Genomic DNA, 20,677 nt, shown 5'->3' on the forward strand with positions numbered 1-20,677 from the left:
GGTTGAAGACGAGGAATTAATGTAGGTGTTTGTCACTACAAACTTTCCTCTTCCTGCTGCTTTTGCTTCATCTCCAAAGTTGTGGTATAGTTAGTTTTCATTTTCATTTGTCTCCATAGATCTTTTCTGATTTCCCATTTTATTTCTTTAAACCATTAGTTATTCAGGAGTATGCTTTTTAATTTCCTCTGTTGGTGAGTTTTCCAATTGTCCTTCTGTTTCTGGTTTCTGATTTCATTCCACTGTAGTCAGAAAAGATACTTGGTATGATTTCAGTCTGCTTAAATTTGTTAAGAATTGTTTTATGACCTATGGTGAGACATATCTTGAGGAACACTCCATGTGCCCTTGAGAAAAATGTTATTCTATTGCTGCTGAGTAGAATGTTCTATCTGTCTATTAGGTCCATTTGGCCTATCATGTCACCTTCATCGGTAAATATAAACAACCCAACTTTACACCTCAAGGAACTAGAAAAAGCACAAAGCCTAAAGTCAGCAGAAGGAAGGAAATAATAAAGATTAAGAGCAAAAATAAATGAAATGGAGGATTAAAAAAATAATAGAAAAATCTAACACAATTAGAGTTGGTTTTTTGAAAAGATAAACAAAGTTGACCAACCTCTAGCTAGATTAACTAGGAAAAGGGGAGACTTAAATAAATAAAATCAGAAATGAAAGCAGAACCTTTACCACTGATACCACAGAAATAAAAAGGATTGAAAGAGAATACTATTAATAATTATATGTCAATCAACCTAGAAGAAATAGACAAATTTCTAGAAATATGCAGCCTACCAAGACTGGATTATGAAGATAAAGAAAATTTGAACAGACAGATGACAAGTAATCAGCAATCAAAAACTTCCCAACAAAGAAAAGCCCGGGAGCAGATAGCTTCAATGATGAATTCTAGCCAACATTTAAAGAAAAATTAATGCCAATCTTTCTCAGACTCTTCCAAAACATTTAAGAGAAGGGAACACTTCCAAACTCATTTTATAAGGCAAGCTTTCCCTGATACCAAAGCCAGATAAAGACACTACAAGAAAAGAAAACTGGGCAGCCTGGGTGGCTCAGCGGTGTAGCGCCTGCCTTCAGCCCAGGGCATGATCCTGGAGACCCGAGATTGAGTCCCGCGTCGGGCTCCTTGCATAGAGCCTGCTTCTCCCTCTGCCTGTGTCTCTGCCTCTCTCTCTCTCTCTCTCTCTCTCTCTCTCTGTTTCTTTCATGAATAAATAAATAAACAAAATCCTTAAAAAAAAAAAAGAAAAGAAAGCTATAGCCTACTGTCTTTGATGAACATAATGAACATAGATGTAAAACTCCTCAAGAAAATCCCAGCAAACTAAATTCAATAGTATATTGGTAGGATCATACCCCATGATCAAGTAGGATTTATCCCTGGGATGCAAGGATGGTTCAACATACACAGATTAACAAAAGTGATGTACTACATTAACAAATTAAAGTATAAAAGTCCTAGAATTTTTTTAGTAGATACAGAAAAAGCATTTGATGAAATTTAATACTTCATGTTAAAAACAGACTAAGTATAGAGGTAATATACTTTAATATAATAAAGGCCACATATGACAAACCCAAAGCCAAGATACTCAGGGGTGAGGAACTGAAAGCTTTTCCTGTCAGATCTGGAAGACAAGGGAGCCCATTTTCACCACTCCTATTCAGCATAGTACCAGAAATCTGAGCCAGAACAATTAGGCAAGAAAAAGCAGTGAAAGCCACCTAGATCACAAAGGAAGAAGTGAAATTATGTTTCCAGAAGACATGATCTTTTATTTAGAAAACTCTGAAGACTCCATCAAAAATGCTAGAACTAACAGATTAAGAAAGTTGCAGGATACAAAACAAACATATCAGTTCAGATCAGCTCATCAGTTGCAGGGACACCCGGGTGGCTCAGTGGTTGAGCATCTGCCTTTGGCTCAGGTCGTGATCCCAGTGTCCTGGGCTCGAGTCCTGCATCAGGCTCCCCGCAGGGAGCCTCCTTCTCCCTCTGTCTATGTCTTTGCCTCTCTCTCTGTCTCTCATGAATAAATAAAATCTTTAAAAAAAAATAAAAATAAACATCAGTTGCATTTCTATACACTAAGAACTATCTGAAAAGGAAATTAAGAAAACAGTCCCTTTTCCAGTAGTGTCAAAATGAATAAAATACTTAAAAGTCAACTTAAACAAGGAGGTGAAAGACCTGAGCAGTGAAGGGGGAAAAAAAATTGATGACAGATTAAGGAAGTAACAAATAAATATAAAGACACTTCATCTGTATAGATTGGAAGACTTGATATTGTTCAAATGTTCATATTACCTAAAGCCTGTAGGTTCAATGCTATCGACCTCAAAATCCATTTTTCACAGACATTGAAAAAAATAATTATAAAATTCATATGGAACCGCAGAAGACCCAAAGTTGCCAAAAGTCCTGACAAAGAACAAAATAGTAGGCATCATAGTTTCTGACTCTGAAATATATTACAAAGCTACAAGAATGAAAGCAGTATTTAGTACTGGCATAAAGGCAGACATAGAGACCAAGGGAACAGAGCAGAGAGCCCAGGAATAAGCCCACACGTATACAGCCAATTGATATTAGACAAGAGAGCCAAGAAAACACAATGGAGAAAGGATCGCCACTTTAATAAATGGTGTTGTGAAAACTGGATATCCACATGCAAATAATGAAACTGGATCCTGTCTTACATCATATCCCCAAACCAACTCATGCTGGACTAATAATAAAGACTTAAACATAAGACCCCTGATCCTCAAAACTCTAAAAGTCGCCATAGGAGAAAAGCTTCTTGATATTGATCTTGGCAATGATTTCTTGGAAATGACAGCAAAAGAGAGGCAAAAATCGACAAGTAGGACTTTATCAAATTAAAAAGGTCCCGCACAGTAAACAATCAAGAAAATGAAAGACAGCCTGTGGAATGGGAGAAAACGTGCAAACCGTCTATCTGCTAAGGGGTTCATTTTCAAAATGTAGAAAGAGATCCTACAACTCAATAGCAAAAAACCAACCAATTAAAAAAGGGCAAAAGACTTGAATGGACATTTCTCCAAGGAAGAAATACAACTGGCCAATAGGTTTATGAAAAGATAGGCAACATTGCTGACCATCAGGGAAATGCAAATCAAAACCACAATGAGATGTCCCATCACACCCATTAGGATGGCTATTACGAAAAAAATAAAACATACTGAGTGTCAGCCAGGGTGCACAGAAGTTTGAACACTTGCGCAGCGTTGGTGGGAATGTAAGGTGAAGCATGTGGAAAACAGCATGGAGGTTTCTCAAAAAATTAAAAATAGAATTACCATATGATCCAGCCATCTCCCTTCTGGGTATACATCCGGATGAATTGAAATCAGAGTCTTGATGGGGTATCTGCACTCCCATGTTCATTGCAGCATTATTCACAATAGCCATGATATGGAAGCAACCTAAATGCCCATGGACGGATCGGTGGATGGATGGATAAAGGAAATGTGGTATATGTATATTCAATGGAAGATTATTCAGCTTTATTAAAAAAAAAAGAATATCTTGCCAAATGCAAAAACATGGAGAACATTATGCTAAGTTTATAAAATAAGCCCGTCACAAGAGGAGAAATGCTCCATGATTCCACTTATATGAGGTTTCTAAAGAGTCAAACACACAGAACCCTAGAATAGAATGGTGGTTGCCAAGGGCAGAGGGGGAGGGGGAGGAGGAAATGGGGAGGTATTGGTCAAAGGGTACAAACTTCCAGCTAGGCAAGATGAATGAGCCCTAGAGATCTGCTGTACAGCGTAATACAGGTGACATTAACAATACTGTGTCCCACATTTAAAAATGTGGTTAAGAGGGTAGATCTCATCTTGAGTGTTCTTACCATGATAAGCAATAAAAAGAAAAAAGAATATAATTAATAAATAAAAACTTAAGATTTTTTATTTATGAGAGAGAGAGAGAGTGAGAACATGGAAGGGTCAGAGGAAGAGGCTCAATCCCAGGACCCCAGGATCAGGATCATGACCTGAGATGAAGGCAGACACTTAACCAACTGAGACACCCAGGCACCCCAATAAAATTTTATTAATTAAAATAACATGGAATTCTCTATGAAAGTGTTAGTCCTTATGCCATGTAATTCTGTGAGGTAAACGCCTTAAAGGAATAAGGAACTGATCATGGGGCATCCTGTCACCATCCTGAGTGGGTCCTCTATGACCCTGCGTCTCTCCCAGTGGAGATTAAGCTCTTCCTGGCACCTGTTCTCCACTGTCAGCTTGCTTTGTGCAGAGGCGTCCAGGCACCTTTCTTGAGCGTCATGGAGGGTTCTGTGCAAGACTTCAGTGATATTTCCTGCCTGAGCCACCTGGGCCTGGCTTCTTTTGCTTAGATTGGTACCTGAAGCCTATAGCGGCCACAAAGGGCCTCTGCTCCCCCCTCCCGCCTCTCCCCAGTGACTCTGTTCCCCTCTCCAAGGAGGTAGATACCTGTCTACTTCTCTCTGCTTACTGCACAGCACGCAGGTTAAATGTGTTCCCCGAGGGCCAGAGCACATTAGCTGCATCCCACCGTGCTCAGTTCTTTTTATTTTTTTTTATTTATTTTTTTATTTTTTTATTTATGATAGTCACACAGAGAGAGAGAGAGAGAGAGGCAGAGACACAGGCAGAGGGAGAAGCAGGCTCCATGCACCGGGAGCCCGACGTGGGATCTGATCCCGGGTCTCCAGGATCGCGCCCTGGGCCAAAGGCAGGCGCCAAACCGCTGCGCCACCCAGGGATCCCCGTGCTCAGTTCTTGAATAGATTCCTGCTCTCTGTGTAGTGACCAGAGACCTTGGCTAGAAAGATGCCCTGGTGCATCTATATTCCTTGGGAAGAATGAAACAGGGTGATGAAAACTGAGCATGGTTTTTCCATGGTGGGGAACTGGACTTCATCACCCTCCCGAGGACCCTTCCAGCAGCCAGGGGTAGGGTTTGGGGGGACCACACCTGTAGTCCGGCTCTGCGGTCAGCAAGTTCATGGCAGCTTGTTTTCAGCCCAAGCAGATTTTCTCACAGCAGGATTGATGCCTAATCCTTCTTGAGTTCCTGGATGTCAGCAAACCTGTGTAAAGGAGGGGCTCTGGCACACCTTTAGGGAGTGCTATTCGGAGAATTTCCGAATAGCCTTTGTCCATCTGTTTATATGAAGGATGGAATCTTTTTCAAGTAGCTATTACACAAAAAATAAATGCGAAAAGCTCAGGGAAAAAATACTGTAAGATATTCTATGGATAATACTAATAACATAGAAATTAAGAAGTGTGGTTTAACGTGAGGCACGAGCTGGATTTTCAGGAGTAAAAATCCAGCATAGAAGCTTCCAGGTGATGATGAAGAGTTGGTTGGAATGGCTCTGTCTGCTTTTATGCTCTCCATGGACGTAGGAGCTGCGTATGGAATGCTGTTCTGGTCTCAGGCACTTTAGCATCGTCAAGGGATCCAATGATCCTTAAGGGTCATTGCAAGCGACTTTCCCACAGCAGCTTAGATGCCCAGAATCTGAGTTACGGCTCCAGACTGTCAATGGGCTTCCTGCATCTCCAGCACTGAGCCTTCCGGGGGCTGCCCTGTGCCTGGTCTTCCTGCTGCCCCAGGGGAGAGAGGAGGAGCCCTGGCTCCAAGTGAAGAGATTTGAATCCTACTAGAGTTTTCTTCCTCCCTTGCCTCTGCCTGGCTGCGTGGCCTCCCGCATGACCCCGTCTTTCTGGGATTCCATCAGTTTTCCAGGCTGTAAGATAAAGAGGTTGGACTCAAGTTTTCAAGAGCCTTCCAATCCTGACGCTCCATAATTCTTTATATATGTATGATGATCTCAGTAATGAAATGCCAAGGCTTCTAGAACAGGGAGGAGGGCCATTCATGATTCATTTTAATTGATCATGGTCTGACAGATGCATTTGTCATTTGCCCTAGTAGGCCAGACACTGCAGGCTTCACGCCAGGAGAGGACCAAATACAGCCCCATCCAGGAGTACAGAACAAGGCAGAGAGGGATGGTCGGAGAATGGTGTGGAGGGACTGCTCTCTGCTGTACGAGGGGGACTCTAGGGCTCTTCTAGATGCCAGCACCCTCCGGGCCGGTGCTAGGGGCTCCTCCTGCCACCCCTCTGCTCGAGAGCCCCTCCAGGCTGTCTCCCACACACAGGCCCTTCCTAAGAGAATGGCAGCACCTTCTTGTAAGTTGTTCAGTTTCACCTCTCAAGGACAAATTGTGGGAATTGTGTGTCTCCCCCAAAGGAGAATTTTAGGTATGAATTCAAATGACAGTACTTCGTTCTGAAATGCCTTAATAATTTGTACATCATTTAGGGTAAGTAGAGGCATCCACCTTGGCAGATATTCAGACTGATGATTAGCATATTAAAGTGGTTTTAAAATAAATAAATGCATAAAATGGTTTTTCCTTGCTTGATAAACAGTTGCTGCCCCACGTCGGCCCACTCTGGCCCCTAAGCGCTCCCCAGAACCCTCCCCTCCTCTGTGAGGTCACTGTCTGCCATGGAAGGAGGCTGCAAAAGTCAGCTCTAGCCAGGACTGGCCTGACTGATGGGCTCTCCTGCCTTTTTGGCTTTTCTTCCTTTCTATAAAAATTATGTTCCTGGCCACTACTTTAGTCTCTGAGGCTGACATCTTGAGAAACTGGCCCCATTTCCACGATTGCTGCAAAGGAAGGTACAATGGGCCTGGGGTAATGTGAGCTGCTTCGCGATGCCACCTCCAGGCCCTGGGAAGGCTCCACCTTCTGAGGATGCACTCTTAGGTGTAAATCAGATCTTTAAAGCTGTTTTGGAGCTGCTGGTTCCCTCGACATTATCTGTCATTATGCTCCAAATAGGCTGAGTCAAGCGGGAGATCTTTGATTTGCAACGTCAAGGATGCAGTTAGGAGAGCAAATGTCCCATTGCATCCTGGCAGTTGCTGATTTGAATACGGTGATTAATGCAGAAGATCTGTGTTCTGCAGCGTTTCAGCCAGGAATATCGACTGGCCCCAGCTGCGGCCAAGAGGTCAAATGTAAGCCATGACCTTGGTCAGTTCAAGGTATGAATCTGTTTACAGCAAGAAATAACCAACAACCAGCATGATCGGGTTCCTTGCTTGTAAAATAATTAAGTTCTTTTTGAAAATTAAAAACCTATAATAAAAGTATCTGCCCCAAGCAGCCCCTTGAAACAGCTAAGAATGGCTCAACGGGGTCACCTCAGGCAGCCTGGCTCTTTCCTGCTGTGAATCTCAGGTGTTGGAGCTCACCACGAGTGCCATTGCCAAGGCCACCACTCTAGAAGTTTATGACAGCACATCTCAGTGCCCTAAAATGTACACAACCTATTTCTACTCGGCTTTTTTTTTTTTTTTTTTTTTTTTTTGATGGGCTCAGGTTGGTGGGAACATATTGGCAGGTTGATCTAGCCAGCTCTGCCAACAAAATAACAATGGAACTCAGGTATATTTGTCATCTCACAATTAGTCACCTATCACTCGATCAGACCTTGAGCCTGTCAAAAGGTCACAAATAACAGAGGTAAAAACCAATGAATCACTGGAGTAGTAATTGTGCACATACCAAGAAGACAATTTGCAGGCCTAGAGCACTCAAACCAATACGTGGAAGGAGGTTTAGGGGTATTATTATGAAGCAGCTTATATCGTGAGAAAGCAGTGGCTGCTTATGACTTATAACATTAGTGAGTGCTTATAATTTTAGAATTCTCTTCAATGAGAGGGAATTGGTTAGTGGTTTGGAAAATGTTTCTGTTTTTGTTTTTTGCCAACGATTTCCAGAGGCATAAGCAAGGAGTGACCCAGGTCAAGTTAGCCTTGCAAAAGAAGCTAAATTAAGCCTTGCTTGTAGGACTAAACTGGTTTTGTCTGCTTAGAGAATTTTCAACGCTGATCTCCATTTGTTTTTTATTTTAACAAGCCGAATGTTCCACGAGACTCTTTCTTCCCTGAGTCTTTCCAGTAATATGTGTGGTACGGTGAGATGAGCTTCTCTGGATCTCCCCTCCACGAGGTCTGTTCTGCTCGATTTAATGCAAGTGCAAGCACGGCGTTGCCCCATGGGACATAGCAGCATGTTTTCCCCCTCCCAAACCTGTCACATTTTGAGTCCAAAAGGAGAAATCAAAAGCTCACTCTCTCAAAAAAAAAAAAAAAAAAAAAAAAGGAGGAGTGTGGGGGGAATGTGCTTATTTCCCAAGCTCTTCAGTTATTTATCAAAGCGCACTCCGTGAACCAGCCGCCAGAGCACCTGCTCTCACCTTGGCCTGCGCCGCCTCCACTTGCATTTTGTTTGTGACACACGGCATGTCGGCCAGCGTGGCGCAGACAGTCCCGCCAGAGCCAGCGTGCTCACAGCAAGATCTTTATCGGCCAGGTTTTGTCTGGAATAGTTTTCATCCAGGGTGTCCCTTTGTGGATGATTTTGAGGACTGGACAAATTATGTGCTTTCATTAAAAGCCACATATGTAAGGCCTCCTCAGTTTGACTGGATGAAGGACATTTTTGCTTGGTCTACCTGTGTGTATGCGGAGATTTTCCTGGAGTAAGAATGGGTTTAATGTCCTGGATCATTGGACCCTCGTGACTGCAGAGATCATCCTAACACCCAGGGGAGGCAAGAGAGCACAGCCCAGTGTTTGGAGGGGACGAGACAGCTCCTTGTTTTATAACTAGGAGAAAGACTCTCGGTGGGTTTTAAAGAATTTGGGAGTCATAAACTAGGAGATTGGCAAGGTGACCGGAGGCAAAGTATTCTTACTGTGACCTGATAATTAGCTTGTTCTTCCTTTGTCTCAAAAGGGGAAAAAAAGTGCATCCTTCTTTTCTTGAAGTCTACACTGCAAGAGTCACCTTGATACTCATTGATTCCAAACCTGAGTTCATCATTAAATTTGAGCAAGATATGCTCCAGGGGAAATCCATAATGCAAATGCAAAAAAAAAAAAAAAAAAAACAAGAAACTAAAGACGATTACTAGAGAACACTCAGGCATTACTTACCTTGAGGACTGTTTTTTTGCAGAGGTTAAATCCCCAGGCATGTCACTATAGGTAAAGCTAGGCAATGGCCCCTGGCCAGGTTTCTGTATTCATGGAAGGTCAATAATCGAAGATTAGAAAACCATCACTCTTATAACCTATTTTTCCAAGCCTTGCATCTGCGGCCACTTGCTCCTGCCTTAAATGCTCCTCCCAGCTTGGAACAGTAAAATCTGTCAGTGACAGACAGAGCACTCTGTGACACCCAAATTGTGTTGATGAACGACTTGGTGTCACTATCATCTGTTTTCTGAAACATTGGCTCTGACATTTTTTAGGCACAATACAAGAAAAGTGTCACCTGAGAGACTGAATATAATAGCATTTTAAGAGAATGCTTTGCCACAGTTACATGCCTATCAGAGACATTAAGCATTTGGGGAAGTGATGATAATCACATTATTATAGCTGTATTCAAAATACTATGTATTTAGTAAAAATTGAAAGTAAGATTTTCATTATATTCAGATTCCTTAGTGAAGGTTACATTTTGCATGTGTGTCCACTTAATGTAAATTTTAGAAATCTATTAATTTAAGTTTATTATGAGGGTTACGTACCTCGTTAAATCTGGTCATTTTGTAACAGCCAAGTTTGTTTTATGGTTCTTTTTATAGAAATCTGTATTCATTGAGTAATAAAGAAAAAAAACCTAAATTCTTTAGAGGATCCATTCTATTTTCTGATTGTATAGAAATATGAGTAAGATTGATTAACTCTGGATAAATTGCTAGTGTTAATAACAAAATGTCACAAATGAGGTATCAGGTATTCCGTCTCCCAGCCCCGCTACAGAGCCCCGCTCATGTCCATGATTCATGTGATATAATTGTCTATTTGTGAAATGGTATTTATCTTATATAACAGATAAGTCATGACTACAGGTATTACATCGTATGGATACTATAATAGTTTCCCTTACAATATTTAGAATACAGTCCACTTTTTTTTTTACAGTCCACTTTTTAATATGAAAGGCTGGACACATTCAAAATGCCTGTGGTTGAGAAATGGATACATGTCCCCAATATCCGAGCATTCAAAATTACACTGATCTGTGTTGTTTTGTTTGGTCCATCGAAGCTCATTTTAGAATCCTATCTCTTAAAAAATAAAAATTTTCTGAATAATGCCTTTCTATATTTAAGGTCAACACAAGATAAAGTTCATTCCAGAAATGGTCGGCCCGATATTAGAAATGACGCTAATACCTGAGACAGAGCTGCGCAAAGCCACCATCCCTATCTTCTTTGACATGATGCAGTGTGAATTCCATTCCACGCGAAGCTTCCAGATGGTAAGGGCGAAGTAGGTGTGTGGTAAGTGGCTTGGGGAGAAGGCACTCAAGCTTGAAAACCTTGAAAAAGACTTACAAATGGCTCTGGAGTTAAGGGTGTCGAAAAACATGAAAAGCATAATTCCCTACAGTTTAAAACAGAAAAACCCTGGGCTTCCCTTCTTGAAGAAGCCCATCATCCTTTGCCCTCATCTTTTGGAGGAAGTATTACCGATTATTATTGGCTTTTACTTACTTATTTTTATCTGGATTTACATACACATTAAACCCTGAATAAAAGTCTCTTTCCCTCCTTCCTTGATCTGTACCCTCAGAATGTTTAACCAGATGTGACCACGTCCTCTCAGACTGGCTGCTTCTTGCCGACGTATTATTTTCAAGTCAAAAGTCTTTGCTCTTCCTCTTTCATATGCGTCTTGGTCTTTTTCAGTGGGACTCATAAGAACTCCTTGAAGAGAGTCTGTGTAAAATGCTCAGGATATACTGTATCAGTAGGGAAGACAAAATCTGAATATTTATGTTGGAGGATTGACAAAATCTCCTTCCCTGAATTCTATGAAAATAAGTTTGGTGTTTACATATTGACTTTGGGGAACACATTCATGTGCACAAACATACAAAGGCTTTCTCCTCAATGGGCCGCTGGGTTGGCTAGGATGCTTTGCAGAAGGCATGGAGAGAACCCAAATGGTAGTGGGTCCACCACATTGAAAGCAACCTTTGCTTAAATATTATAATAATTCAAGTGACTAAGTATCTCTTTCACAGAGAGTTTTGTAGAATTTTAAGAAAAATTCCTCTATTGGAAGGAAACCAAAACTGTATCAGGTAGCATGATCGTAGTGGGATCTAATATTCAAAGAGCAGATTTTCCTTCCCAACCTTTATCCTTTTCAGTTCATAGGTTTTAAATAGTTTATAGATTCCTACTGGTCAGTCTTCATTATGAAGGCCTAAGGTGGTAGCCATGAAGAACAATTTTGCTACTTGCTGGAGCCAAAAACAGACCCAAAGCCAAAAGAACTTGCGCTCTGTTGAGTACCAGTTGAGTTTGCACACGAAGTGAGGTAGTAGACCATGACTCCCGACTTAGCCTGGAACGACCTGGATCTCCAGCAAATGAGTGAACGTCTTTAGTCTTCGATTCAGAGCTATAATAGTGGTATAGAATGGAATCTACTCCAAAGGGAGGTTGTGAGAGGTGAACAAAATAAACCTATGAAGACCGACTGCCTGGCTGCCCACCTACCCACCTGCCCACCCTCCCTCCCTTCCTTTGCTTCTCCCTTCCTCTCTCTCTCTCTCTCTCTCTACAGGGGAAGAGGGCTTCCTTACACTTCTTTTATTTATAAAATTAAAGAGATTGTTTTAAAAGAACAGCTGTTTTTATTCACCCTGGTTTACAATCAGCCTTTGTACACATGTAATGTAATGTTGTAAACATTGTCCAAATTTTTTTGGTTCTTTTTGTTTGGCAGTCTATCACAGACATCTTTCTTGATTACAACGTAGTAACCATGATTTTTGTGATGGCATAACATTTCATAAACTGAAATGGGTAATCTTCTCCTACCCATCCCTTTAGCTGAGCATTTAGGTGGTTTGCACATTCTCACTACTATGAGTAAATGCGCAGTGAACACATGCATGCATATAGCTTGAGTTTCTTTTGAAAGTTTTCCTGGTACGCATTCTCAAAAATGGAATTGCCGATTCGAAATATTTTTGTAAGTTTTTGACATCACCATTTTTTTTTTTTTTAATACATCTTTGTTGTAAGATTTGACCCATCTCACTGCCACGGGCACTAAATTATGGTCTGATCTCATTGCCAACTCACCACAACTAGGAATTGTCATTTAAAATGCCTTTTCCTAGGCCGAAAATACATCTGACTTTTTGAACTTTATTTGAACCCGGCCCTAGACAAGGACCTTACGAAAAAATGCTATTAAAGAATCAGGTAGTGGTGCCTTGTGGCTCAGTCAGTTAAGTGTCTGACTCCTGATTTTGGCTCAGGTCATGATCTCAGGGTCATAAGATTGAGCCCTGTTTTGGGCTCTACACTGAGCAGGGAGTCTGTTTGAGAGCCTCTCTCCTCCTCCTTCTCCCCCCCCTCCCGGGCATGCGCTTCCTGTGTCTCTCTCGCTCTCGCTCTCTCTCTCTGTCTCAAATAAATAAATCATATAAAAAGAATCAGGTAAACGAGAAAAATGCATTTATGTGAATAAATGTTATGAGCCCAGGAAACTAAGATCAAAGCCCTTTAAAACACTGTGTCATTTGTCATTCTTTGAAGCTGACTTTGTTCAGGTCAAAATAAGGTCGAGCAATTGGAACTAGGACAAGGGCATGAATGAGAATTTGGTCCTGAATTGTTCCTCTTCTTCCTTCCATTCTTGTGGTTCTGATTCCTGCAGCTTTAAAACATCTTACACAGTCTTCTGTAGAAGTGCTTCATTTTCACCAATTCACAGGGTCTCTGGTTTGTCAATAAATGGCACAAAGTTAACGGAGAGTCATGGTGTTTCTACCTTCATTCTTAACAGAGCCCCCTCCCCCCGTGGTAGGTTCAAAAACGGTCTTATATCAGGACACCTCTTTCCAGAAAACTGAACTGTTTGAGGAATACCGAGAATTAGTCAAAGCATATTTAATTCTATTTCACGTCCTTAAATCATATCTTCCTTGGATATAGGTAAATAAAAGCATAAACATAAAGACTAGGTCCACAAAACCCATGGTCAGGCCAAGCATGGCCAGCTACTTGGATTTTTTTTGGTCAATAATCATTGACCCTTTGATCATCTGTGTTGTCATCTGCTTTTACCTTCAAAGACAAGCGGTAGGACGCACCAAAGGTTTTTTTTTTTTTTTTTTTTATTTATTTATTTATTTTAAATTTTTATTTAGTTATGATAGTCACAGAGAGAGAGAGAGAGAGAGAGAGGCAGACACAGGCAGAGGGAGAAGCAGGCTCCATGCACCAGGAGCCCGACGTGGGATTTGATCCGGGGTCTCCAGGATCGTGCCCTGGGCCAAAGGCAGGTGCTAAACCGCTGCACCACCCAGGGATCCCCACCAAAGGTTTTTAAAATAAAAGCAGAAAAACTAAAACTTGTGGGACAAAAAAACCCTCTCTGCTCTATTAATCTGTTCTTGTGACCTCGGAGAAAGATCAATCTCCTTTTCTCTTGCGATATCTCAATTTATTTTTTCTCTTGGTCTGTCTCAGCCTCCCAGGTGGAATGTCACACAGAGTGTCATGCTTCCTAGACCTGCTGCTTCCCTGACATCCCCATTTTTGCCAGGCTCCTTGTCATTTGGTTTGATAGGTGCAGGTTTATAGTGCCCTTGTCTTTGTTTGCTCTTCTGGCCTCCATGGTGGGTTGCAGTGACTTGTCCACCCTTCTCTGTCTCTTGCCTAGCATCTAGCTGCTTCTCTTGGGCCCTAGTCCAGGGCTCTTCTGGACCACAGCATCTGTCTCTTGACTTACTATATCTTTACTAACTCTTTCCTAGTCTCAAGTCATCTCTCACCTTCTACAGGCTGCTGTTTCTGAAGCACAGGGCATGCCCTCTGTCCTTGGTGGTGTTAGTCCTGTTGCAGCGAGTATGCATGTGCACTGAACAGCAGGGCACAGACAACCCTGCCTCCATCCCAGAGAGCCTCCAGGTTGGGGCTGGCTGGCTGCTGTTTAACTAATCCGCCACCAATCCAATTACCTAACCTTATTAGTCACATCAACAAGGGCTTAAATTGGCTTCACTTTTATAGCAGCTGTGCAAACCTAATGAAGTGAAGGGAAGACATTAGGGTTTTTCATTTTTCCAAAACATTCACGTTTTGAACCTATGATGTAGCTTTTTTTTTTTTTTAATGTGCTGTGTCTTCCTGAGTGGGGCTGTTACTGTGCTGTTTGTGAAATATGTGTCATGTCTGGGCAGTAGTATGCTCTTGAGGCTGGAGTGGAGAGCGAACCCTCTGGATTCAGAAGAAAAACCTGCCATTTTGGTGAAGATTAAACTGCATCAAACCATTATTGGAATTTCAGAAGCAGGTATTACCGATTGGCTTTTCTACAGTTCCACAGAGTTGCAGCTCCTGTGTTCTTCAGCTGTAGTGGAGGGACTTGAATTCGAATGTTCTTACACATATATTTCCCCAAAGTCTACTTTTTTCTGGTCTCTACTTTTGCAAGAAAGAGCATGAATCTTCATCCAAAAGAGCATGTCCAGGCAGCCCAGGTAGCTAGCAGTTTAGTGCCGTCTTCCGCCCAGGGCGTGATCCTGGAGTCCCAGGATCGAGTCCCACATCGGGCTCCCTGCATGGAGCCTTCTTCTCCCTCTGCCTGTGTCTCTGCCTCTCTCTTCTCTCTCTCTCTCTCTCTCTCTCTCTCTCTCTCTCTCTCTCTTATAAATAAATAAGATCTTTTAAAAAATAAATAAAAGAGCATGTCCTTGTCCTCATCCGTGGTGCTACTGGCCCTGCCTCTCCAGGGTCCAGGCTCACCTCACTAAATGGGCTCACCTTATTGTCAGATTGGGGGCATGGAGTTATGTTTCACATGTTCTGTCCTCCTGCTGGCCTGGGACACCCTTCCAGGGCTCCAAGCAGTGCCTTATGTCAGCCTGATACCATTTGTGCTGGGCAGATCCTCACAGGTTATGAAGAAGACCTGCAAAGACCTGCTCTTTGGTTCTCCTGGTTCTTCCATCCCTTTCTAAGAATCTTCTATCATGTGGATCCCGCATCTCTTCTCCTCTGTTGCCCCTTCTACTGACTCTCTCTTGTCCACTAGCTCTGAAGGACGCATTCTCTAGTCTCTCCCCTTGCAACCTGTCTTCTCCTCAAGTCATCCCAAGCGTGTGTTCACTGTCCCCCGGGCTCACCCATCCCCACCCTCACCCATTCCCAGAGGAACATGTTTACATTCAACTGGAGACTCAGGGATGTCTTGACTTTTTTTTTAAGATTGTATTTATTTATTCATGAAAGACCCAGAGACATAGAGAGGCAGAGACACAGGCAGAGGGATGCCCGATGTGGGACTTGATCCCAGGACCCCAGGATCACGCCTTGAAGGCAGATACTCAACCACTGAGCCACCCAGGCATCCCATGACTTTTTTTCCACAGAGAGCTCCTTACCGGTGGTGATTTCAGGGTCTGCTCGGCCGGCATGCAGAGGTTTGGAGGCATCGGCGTCTTGGTGCCCCTTTCATCATCCCCGTGTCACTGACACCTCCACCTCCACCTCCACATCAGTAACGCTCTGAGCCTCAGCCTCACTGGATTTTGCTTCATAAAGAAAGTAAAGGTTCCCTCCTGGCACCTTTTTAAAGAATTCCATTTGTTATGTCCTTGGAAAAAAAACAGAACTAACAGCTGAGAATTGCGGCAAATGACCATTTGGGCTGTATACCATTAATAACAACGGAATGGAAAAGTCTCCACAGCAAAATAATATTTTCAATCATGGAGTTACTTTCTGTCATCTTTGTGAGGGGCAGTAAAATGCCCCACAACTTCCGGAAATTCCCATTTCATTGTAAGACTATTAGAACATGAGTAATCTTCACTTCTTCGACGTTTTTGAGGTCCTGTTTGAATAATCTCTGTCTACTGCCCATGGCTAAGGAAATAATGGAATAAGCCAAGTGGGTGTTGATGGCTTCTGCTACTTGGTGGGAGAGCCAGTACATTGTGTACTGTCCTAAGGATGTAGTTTGGTGGTGATTTTATCCTGTTTAATTCTTTGGGATTATTTTTGTTTATTTTTATTTTCAGTTTCAAAATTGAATTTGAATTTATTTATTCGCATTTATTTATTTGCATTTATTGTTCTGGACCCTGAAAGGGAACACACAGCACAAGAACTGGGCTTTTATTTCATGGTGTCCCAGACCCAAGAGCCTGAAAGATCCATGGCAACTAACACCCTTGACTCTAAGAGTTCTGATTGCATTGAATTCTATTCTTCAAATCCCTCCAGCAAAGAGATGCCCACACTCCAGTTATCTCTTTTAACCAAATTAAAAAGGACTCACTCTGAGGGCATGTTCCTGGAGTCCAGTGCCATTGAATACAGCCCCAGAGTCACTTCTTGGTGTGTGTGGTGTGGAAATGAGGAGCAGCTGTGTGTGTTTGAGGTGTCGACGGCCGGCCAGGCAGTGGACACATGCCCAGCCGTGGGGCTCCTGAGCTGTAGGCAGAAGCTTCAAGGTCAGCAAACAGCCTTCCTTTTGGACTTGGAAGATGTGGGGATTTTAGAATGTGAGATACGGGGTGCCGGAGATTAACTGTGTAATTAAGTTTACAGAGCAGTTAAGCAAGAGGAATGCAATATACATAAAAATATTAGTGTGTCTGAGCAGAGGGATTAAAGGTTGTGGCAGGCTGGGGAGAACTCAGTGACATTTAGGATGTCACCATGGGAGCCCCCAGCCCTGAGGGTTTGGGAGTGCCAGGCTGCTCCCTGCAGAGCCATCCCCTTTGTTCCTTGGTCCTGTTTTCCCTGTAGGTATAGTTCAGTGACATCCCCCCCCCCCAACCCATCGTTTCGACACTAATGAGAAGGGACATGGTTTTGCAATCCTAATGGGTTGGCCCAGTTCCTTCTAGAAATTCAGAAATTGAGAATCTGATTCCTTGGAGGTCTCTCATGAACCAGGGAGTGCTCTCAGATCATGATCGTACCCCCAGTGAGCACATTTTCTTGAAAAATAGGAGAAAGCAGAGCACCACTGGACAGAGTATTCACTGAGGCTTATTTGTAGAAAAGACAGAGAAGCACTTTTGCTACCGTCCATAGAAGACCATGTTCCTAGATTTCAGATTTCATTCTGTTCTTGATAACCTCCAAGCACTTTATCGATGGGGTCAATTATTTGTGCAAACCTTTCCATGCTGGTCCAGCTCCCTTCCTTGCTCTGACGTAAGTTCAGATCTCTTGTATAAATGTGTTCCTCGGTGCCTGCAAAGTGCAGGGTCTGGGTCCATACCTTTATAAATACATTATAGCCAAAATGGTCAATCTAACTCCCAACAAAAATGATTCATTCCAAACCAAATAGAATTGGCTTTTGGATTATCCACTACTGAGATCCTTCACTCCATGATCCCTTAAATTGGAGCCAATAACCCGTGGTTAACTGTGGCGTCGAGTGGCGAAAGCAGTCATTCCTTTCAGAGTTAATTGAATTAACAACGCTGTCAGTTCACAGGGCTGTGAGCATAGCCCCCTGCTCCACCACATTTGGTTTTACAGCAACCTTCCAAAAAGTTCAAATTTATATGTGGACTCTGTTCCGTGTTCTTGGAGGGCTGCTGGTGTTGGATGCTTAGAGATGCTCTGTTCAGCACATAAGTTAGACACCCTGTGGATATTTTTGTAGTGATGCTGGTGATTCCGAAAAGAGAGGAAGTAGAATGATTTTGCTTATCACATGAGTGAGCCTCTGCCACCTTTTGAGCAACACAGTAAACCCTTGCTAATTTTAACCTAAACATAGAGAACCCTGCTGCAAATTACCAGACAGCGTGCATTTACGAGTCAGATAATCCGCATAGTTTTTATAAAACCAGCTCTGCTCTATCAGCAAATGGACTTTCTCCAGTTTATTTGGACAGGATCATTTAGTTCTGAGGATGATAATGGTTCGTAGAACACTAACAACTTGATTCTAGTATATTCTGTGAAAACTAACGCAGACCCTGGAATGAGAAGCTAGCTGCAGGTCTGGGGTACTGAATCCTTGCCGATAAACAGAATAGGGTTGCCAGGTGTTTGTGCGAATTACTTAGTTTAGAGGTTAGTAAAATTAGAATCAGCTGTGTTCTTCTGATCTACTTATCATTCATCCGCTCATTTTAGGAAACATTAAATTCATCAGTCAAAATTTGATAAGCAGCATACTTAAGGAGCTGGAGTTCCTTAGTGCCCTTGTTTGTGACAGCTAGGTTTACGTAGAAGCAGAGAAAACATGCCATTTCCCTAAAGTAGACTCCCAAGTTCAAATACGCCTGATTAACTAGGGATGAACGGTTGCAAATGGCTCTGTGTTTGCCCACGTTAGGATAAAGCATGTTCTTCTGCATTCTCTGTGCCTTCCTCATTGTATGCTCATTCAACATGTGTGGCATGCAGTCCTGTGTTTTAATTGAGTCTTATTTTGTACCTCAAGTATTGGTTCCGAAAAATCAGCAGTCACCAAAGAGTTGCTCTATGGTGCTCCTATCATGGTTACCTTCTGGGAAATGGGACTGGCTCACAGCATCAATGTTTGGACTAATGGCAGCCAATCTGCCTTGTTTTTGATTCCAAAAAGGCCCACCTTCTGCAGAATTCTTGACTGTAAAGAATAGAGTACAAGTGGGTTAGTATCAAAAGGTGGTTATTTTATAGGAGAGTCGCTGTCATGAGGCTTCAGGTAAAAACAATTAGATAAGTTCTTTTTTCTTCTTCACTAGAGCTGCCTTTTTTACAATGCCCCTAAAAATCCCTGAATTTTTCAGGCCAAATAGACTAAAATAGAGGGCGTCTGTTTGGGGAGGAGACAGTGGGGAAGATCAAGGAGAGAACTGTGCGATGTGCTGAGGTCCGGGTTCTGTGCTGTGGCCGAGTCCTTGATGTCAAGCAAGAATCAATACTCCTCTCGAGTCCTGTTTAAGCCTCCACTTCATCTGTAGTGTGATAAAATTGTGGCTCCAGGCAGCAAGTCTGATCAAGGTCAGGCCGGTGTGTGCCTGTTTGAGGCTCCTCCCTGGGTCTCCCCAGACCCCTTGCCTTCTGCCTCACAGAGGCCACAGTCAGCGGCCTCTACAGCAGGAGCATCCTGAGTGCCCAGTGTGGACCAGGTGCCCCCAGTTCCTGTTGCCAGCCCTCAAATGAGTGTGTCCACCGCTTGGCTTACGTGGCCAAGAGCGTGTGCTGTGTCTCAGCAACCTGCTGGAACGTGCCTCTGCTGACATGCAAAACCCTCCCCAGCTCCAGTTTAGCACTAACTCTGCAGTGATTCATGTACACACAGCACATTCATGCCATTACAACATCAGCACCACGCAGTGTCCTAGGAGAGACCCAGAGAGACTGAAGTTCTTGTCATGCTGCTTAAATAATTATAGGATCTCTGTAATAATGGGAAACTTGGGTGTTGTTGCCTGGGAAAGCATTGCCTGAGAATGTATTTTAATGGGATCCTAGGGGCGCCTGGGTGGCTCAGTTAGCTAAGCATCTGCCTTTGGCTCAGGTCATGATCCCAGGATCCTGGGATCGAGCCCCACGTTGGCCTCCCTGCTTGTTGGGGAGTCTGCTTCTCCTTCTCCTTCTACTCCTCCCTCCTGCTCCTGCTCTCTCTCACTCTCTCTCCTTTCAAATAAATAAATAAAATCGTTATAATAAAATAAAGGGATCCTAGAGATCCCTGCCTACATGCAGGGTGCACTTGCTTTCGGAACTCTGAATTTGGCTGTTGTTTCCCTCAATTCCTCCTATACCTGTCTTCTTTTGGTCTGATGTGGTTGTCTCACTCTGTGGGAACTAACTCCCTCACAGGCCTTCTTCCCTGGCCCAAGTCGATGGGTAATTTCAGGGGCCCTGCAACATGGTGGCCATCTATCCAGAAGCCCATAGGGAGGTGGCCCTGAGTTCTGCTAGCCATGGGGGACTGGCAGCGAGGATGGGCACTCAGATCTGTCATTAGCAACGTAGTTATTTCCAGCCTGGGCAGCCCCTCTGAAAACAGTCTGGAGGTTTATACCTCTCCAGAATTTAGAGTTTTCCGGAAAACTCCAAGGGACAGGGCTTGGGTCCAAGAGATAGTTCTAAGGATCCTTTCTTACTTGTATGCTCTGGAAATCTGATCAGAAGCTTTAGGGTATTCAGGAGAGACCTGGAGCTGGACTTATTGAAATGTCTGCTGGTCTTGCAGAGACACTGTCCCTCCTGGGTTTTGCAAGATTTTTTTCAACCAAAGTGAGATATTTCACTAGATCCATCAAGAAACGGCAGTGAAGTGGCCCCTTGCATGTTTTGCGATTACAGAGAACTCTTTGCTGGCAAGTGCAATGCCATCTGTTCTTTTCCAGGAACTACTGAGCTATTTTAGATGTTACTTGTTCGTGGAGATGAAGTTTGAGACGCTTTTTCATGTTGCTCTTTGATTATTTTTCCTTCGGTTCCCTTGTCTTTCTTTCTCTGGCTCTTGCTCCTGCTCTCAGAATATACATGTTTAGGCTCCATTAACCAGGGAGGGAAATGAAAGATTC

The 20,677-nt window shown here is 43.0% G+C and overlaps 1 protein-coding gene across 1 annotated transcript in view; it reads left to right on the forward strand.

Moving 5' to 3' along the window:
• The window catches only part of DOCK1 (dedicator of cytokinesis 1), a 498,451-nt gene that overhangs the window by 412,221 nt on the left and 65,553 nt on the right, over nucleotides 1-20,677 (forward strand). Inside the window, 1 exon segment of the mRNA XM_055346339.1 lies at nucleotides 10,260-10,408. Coding sequence (XP_055202314.1) covers nucleotides 10,260-10,408 — 149 coding nt within the window.

The sequence above is a fragment of the Nyctereutes procyonoides genome, unplaced genomic scaffold (genome assembly GCF_905146905.1).
Source record: "Nyctereutes procyonoides isolate TBG_1078 unplaced genomic scaffold, NYPRO_anot_genome, whole genome shotgun sequence".
NCBI lineage: Eukaryota > Metazoa > Chordata > Mammalia > Carnivora > Canidae > Nyctereutes > Nyctereutes procyonoides.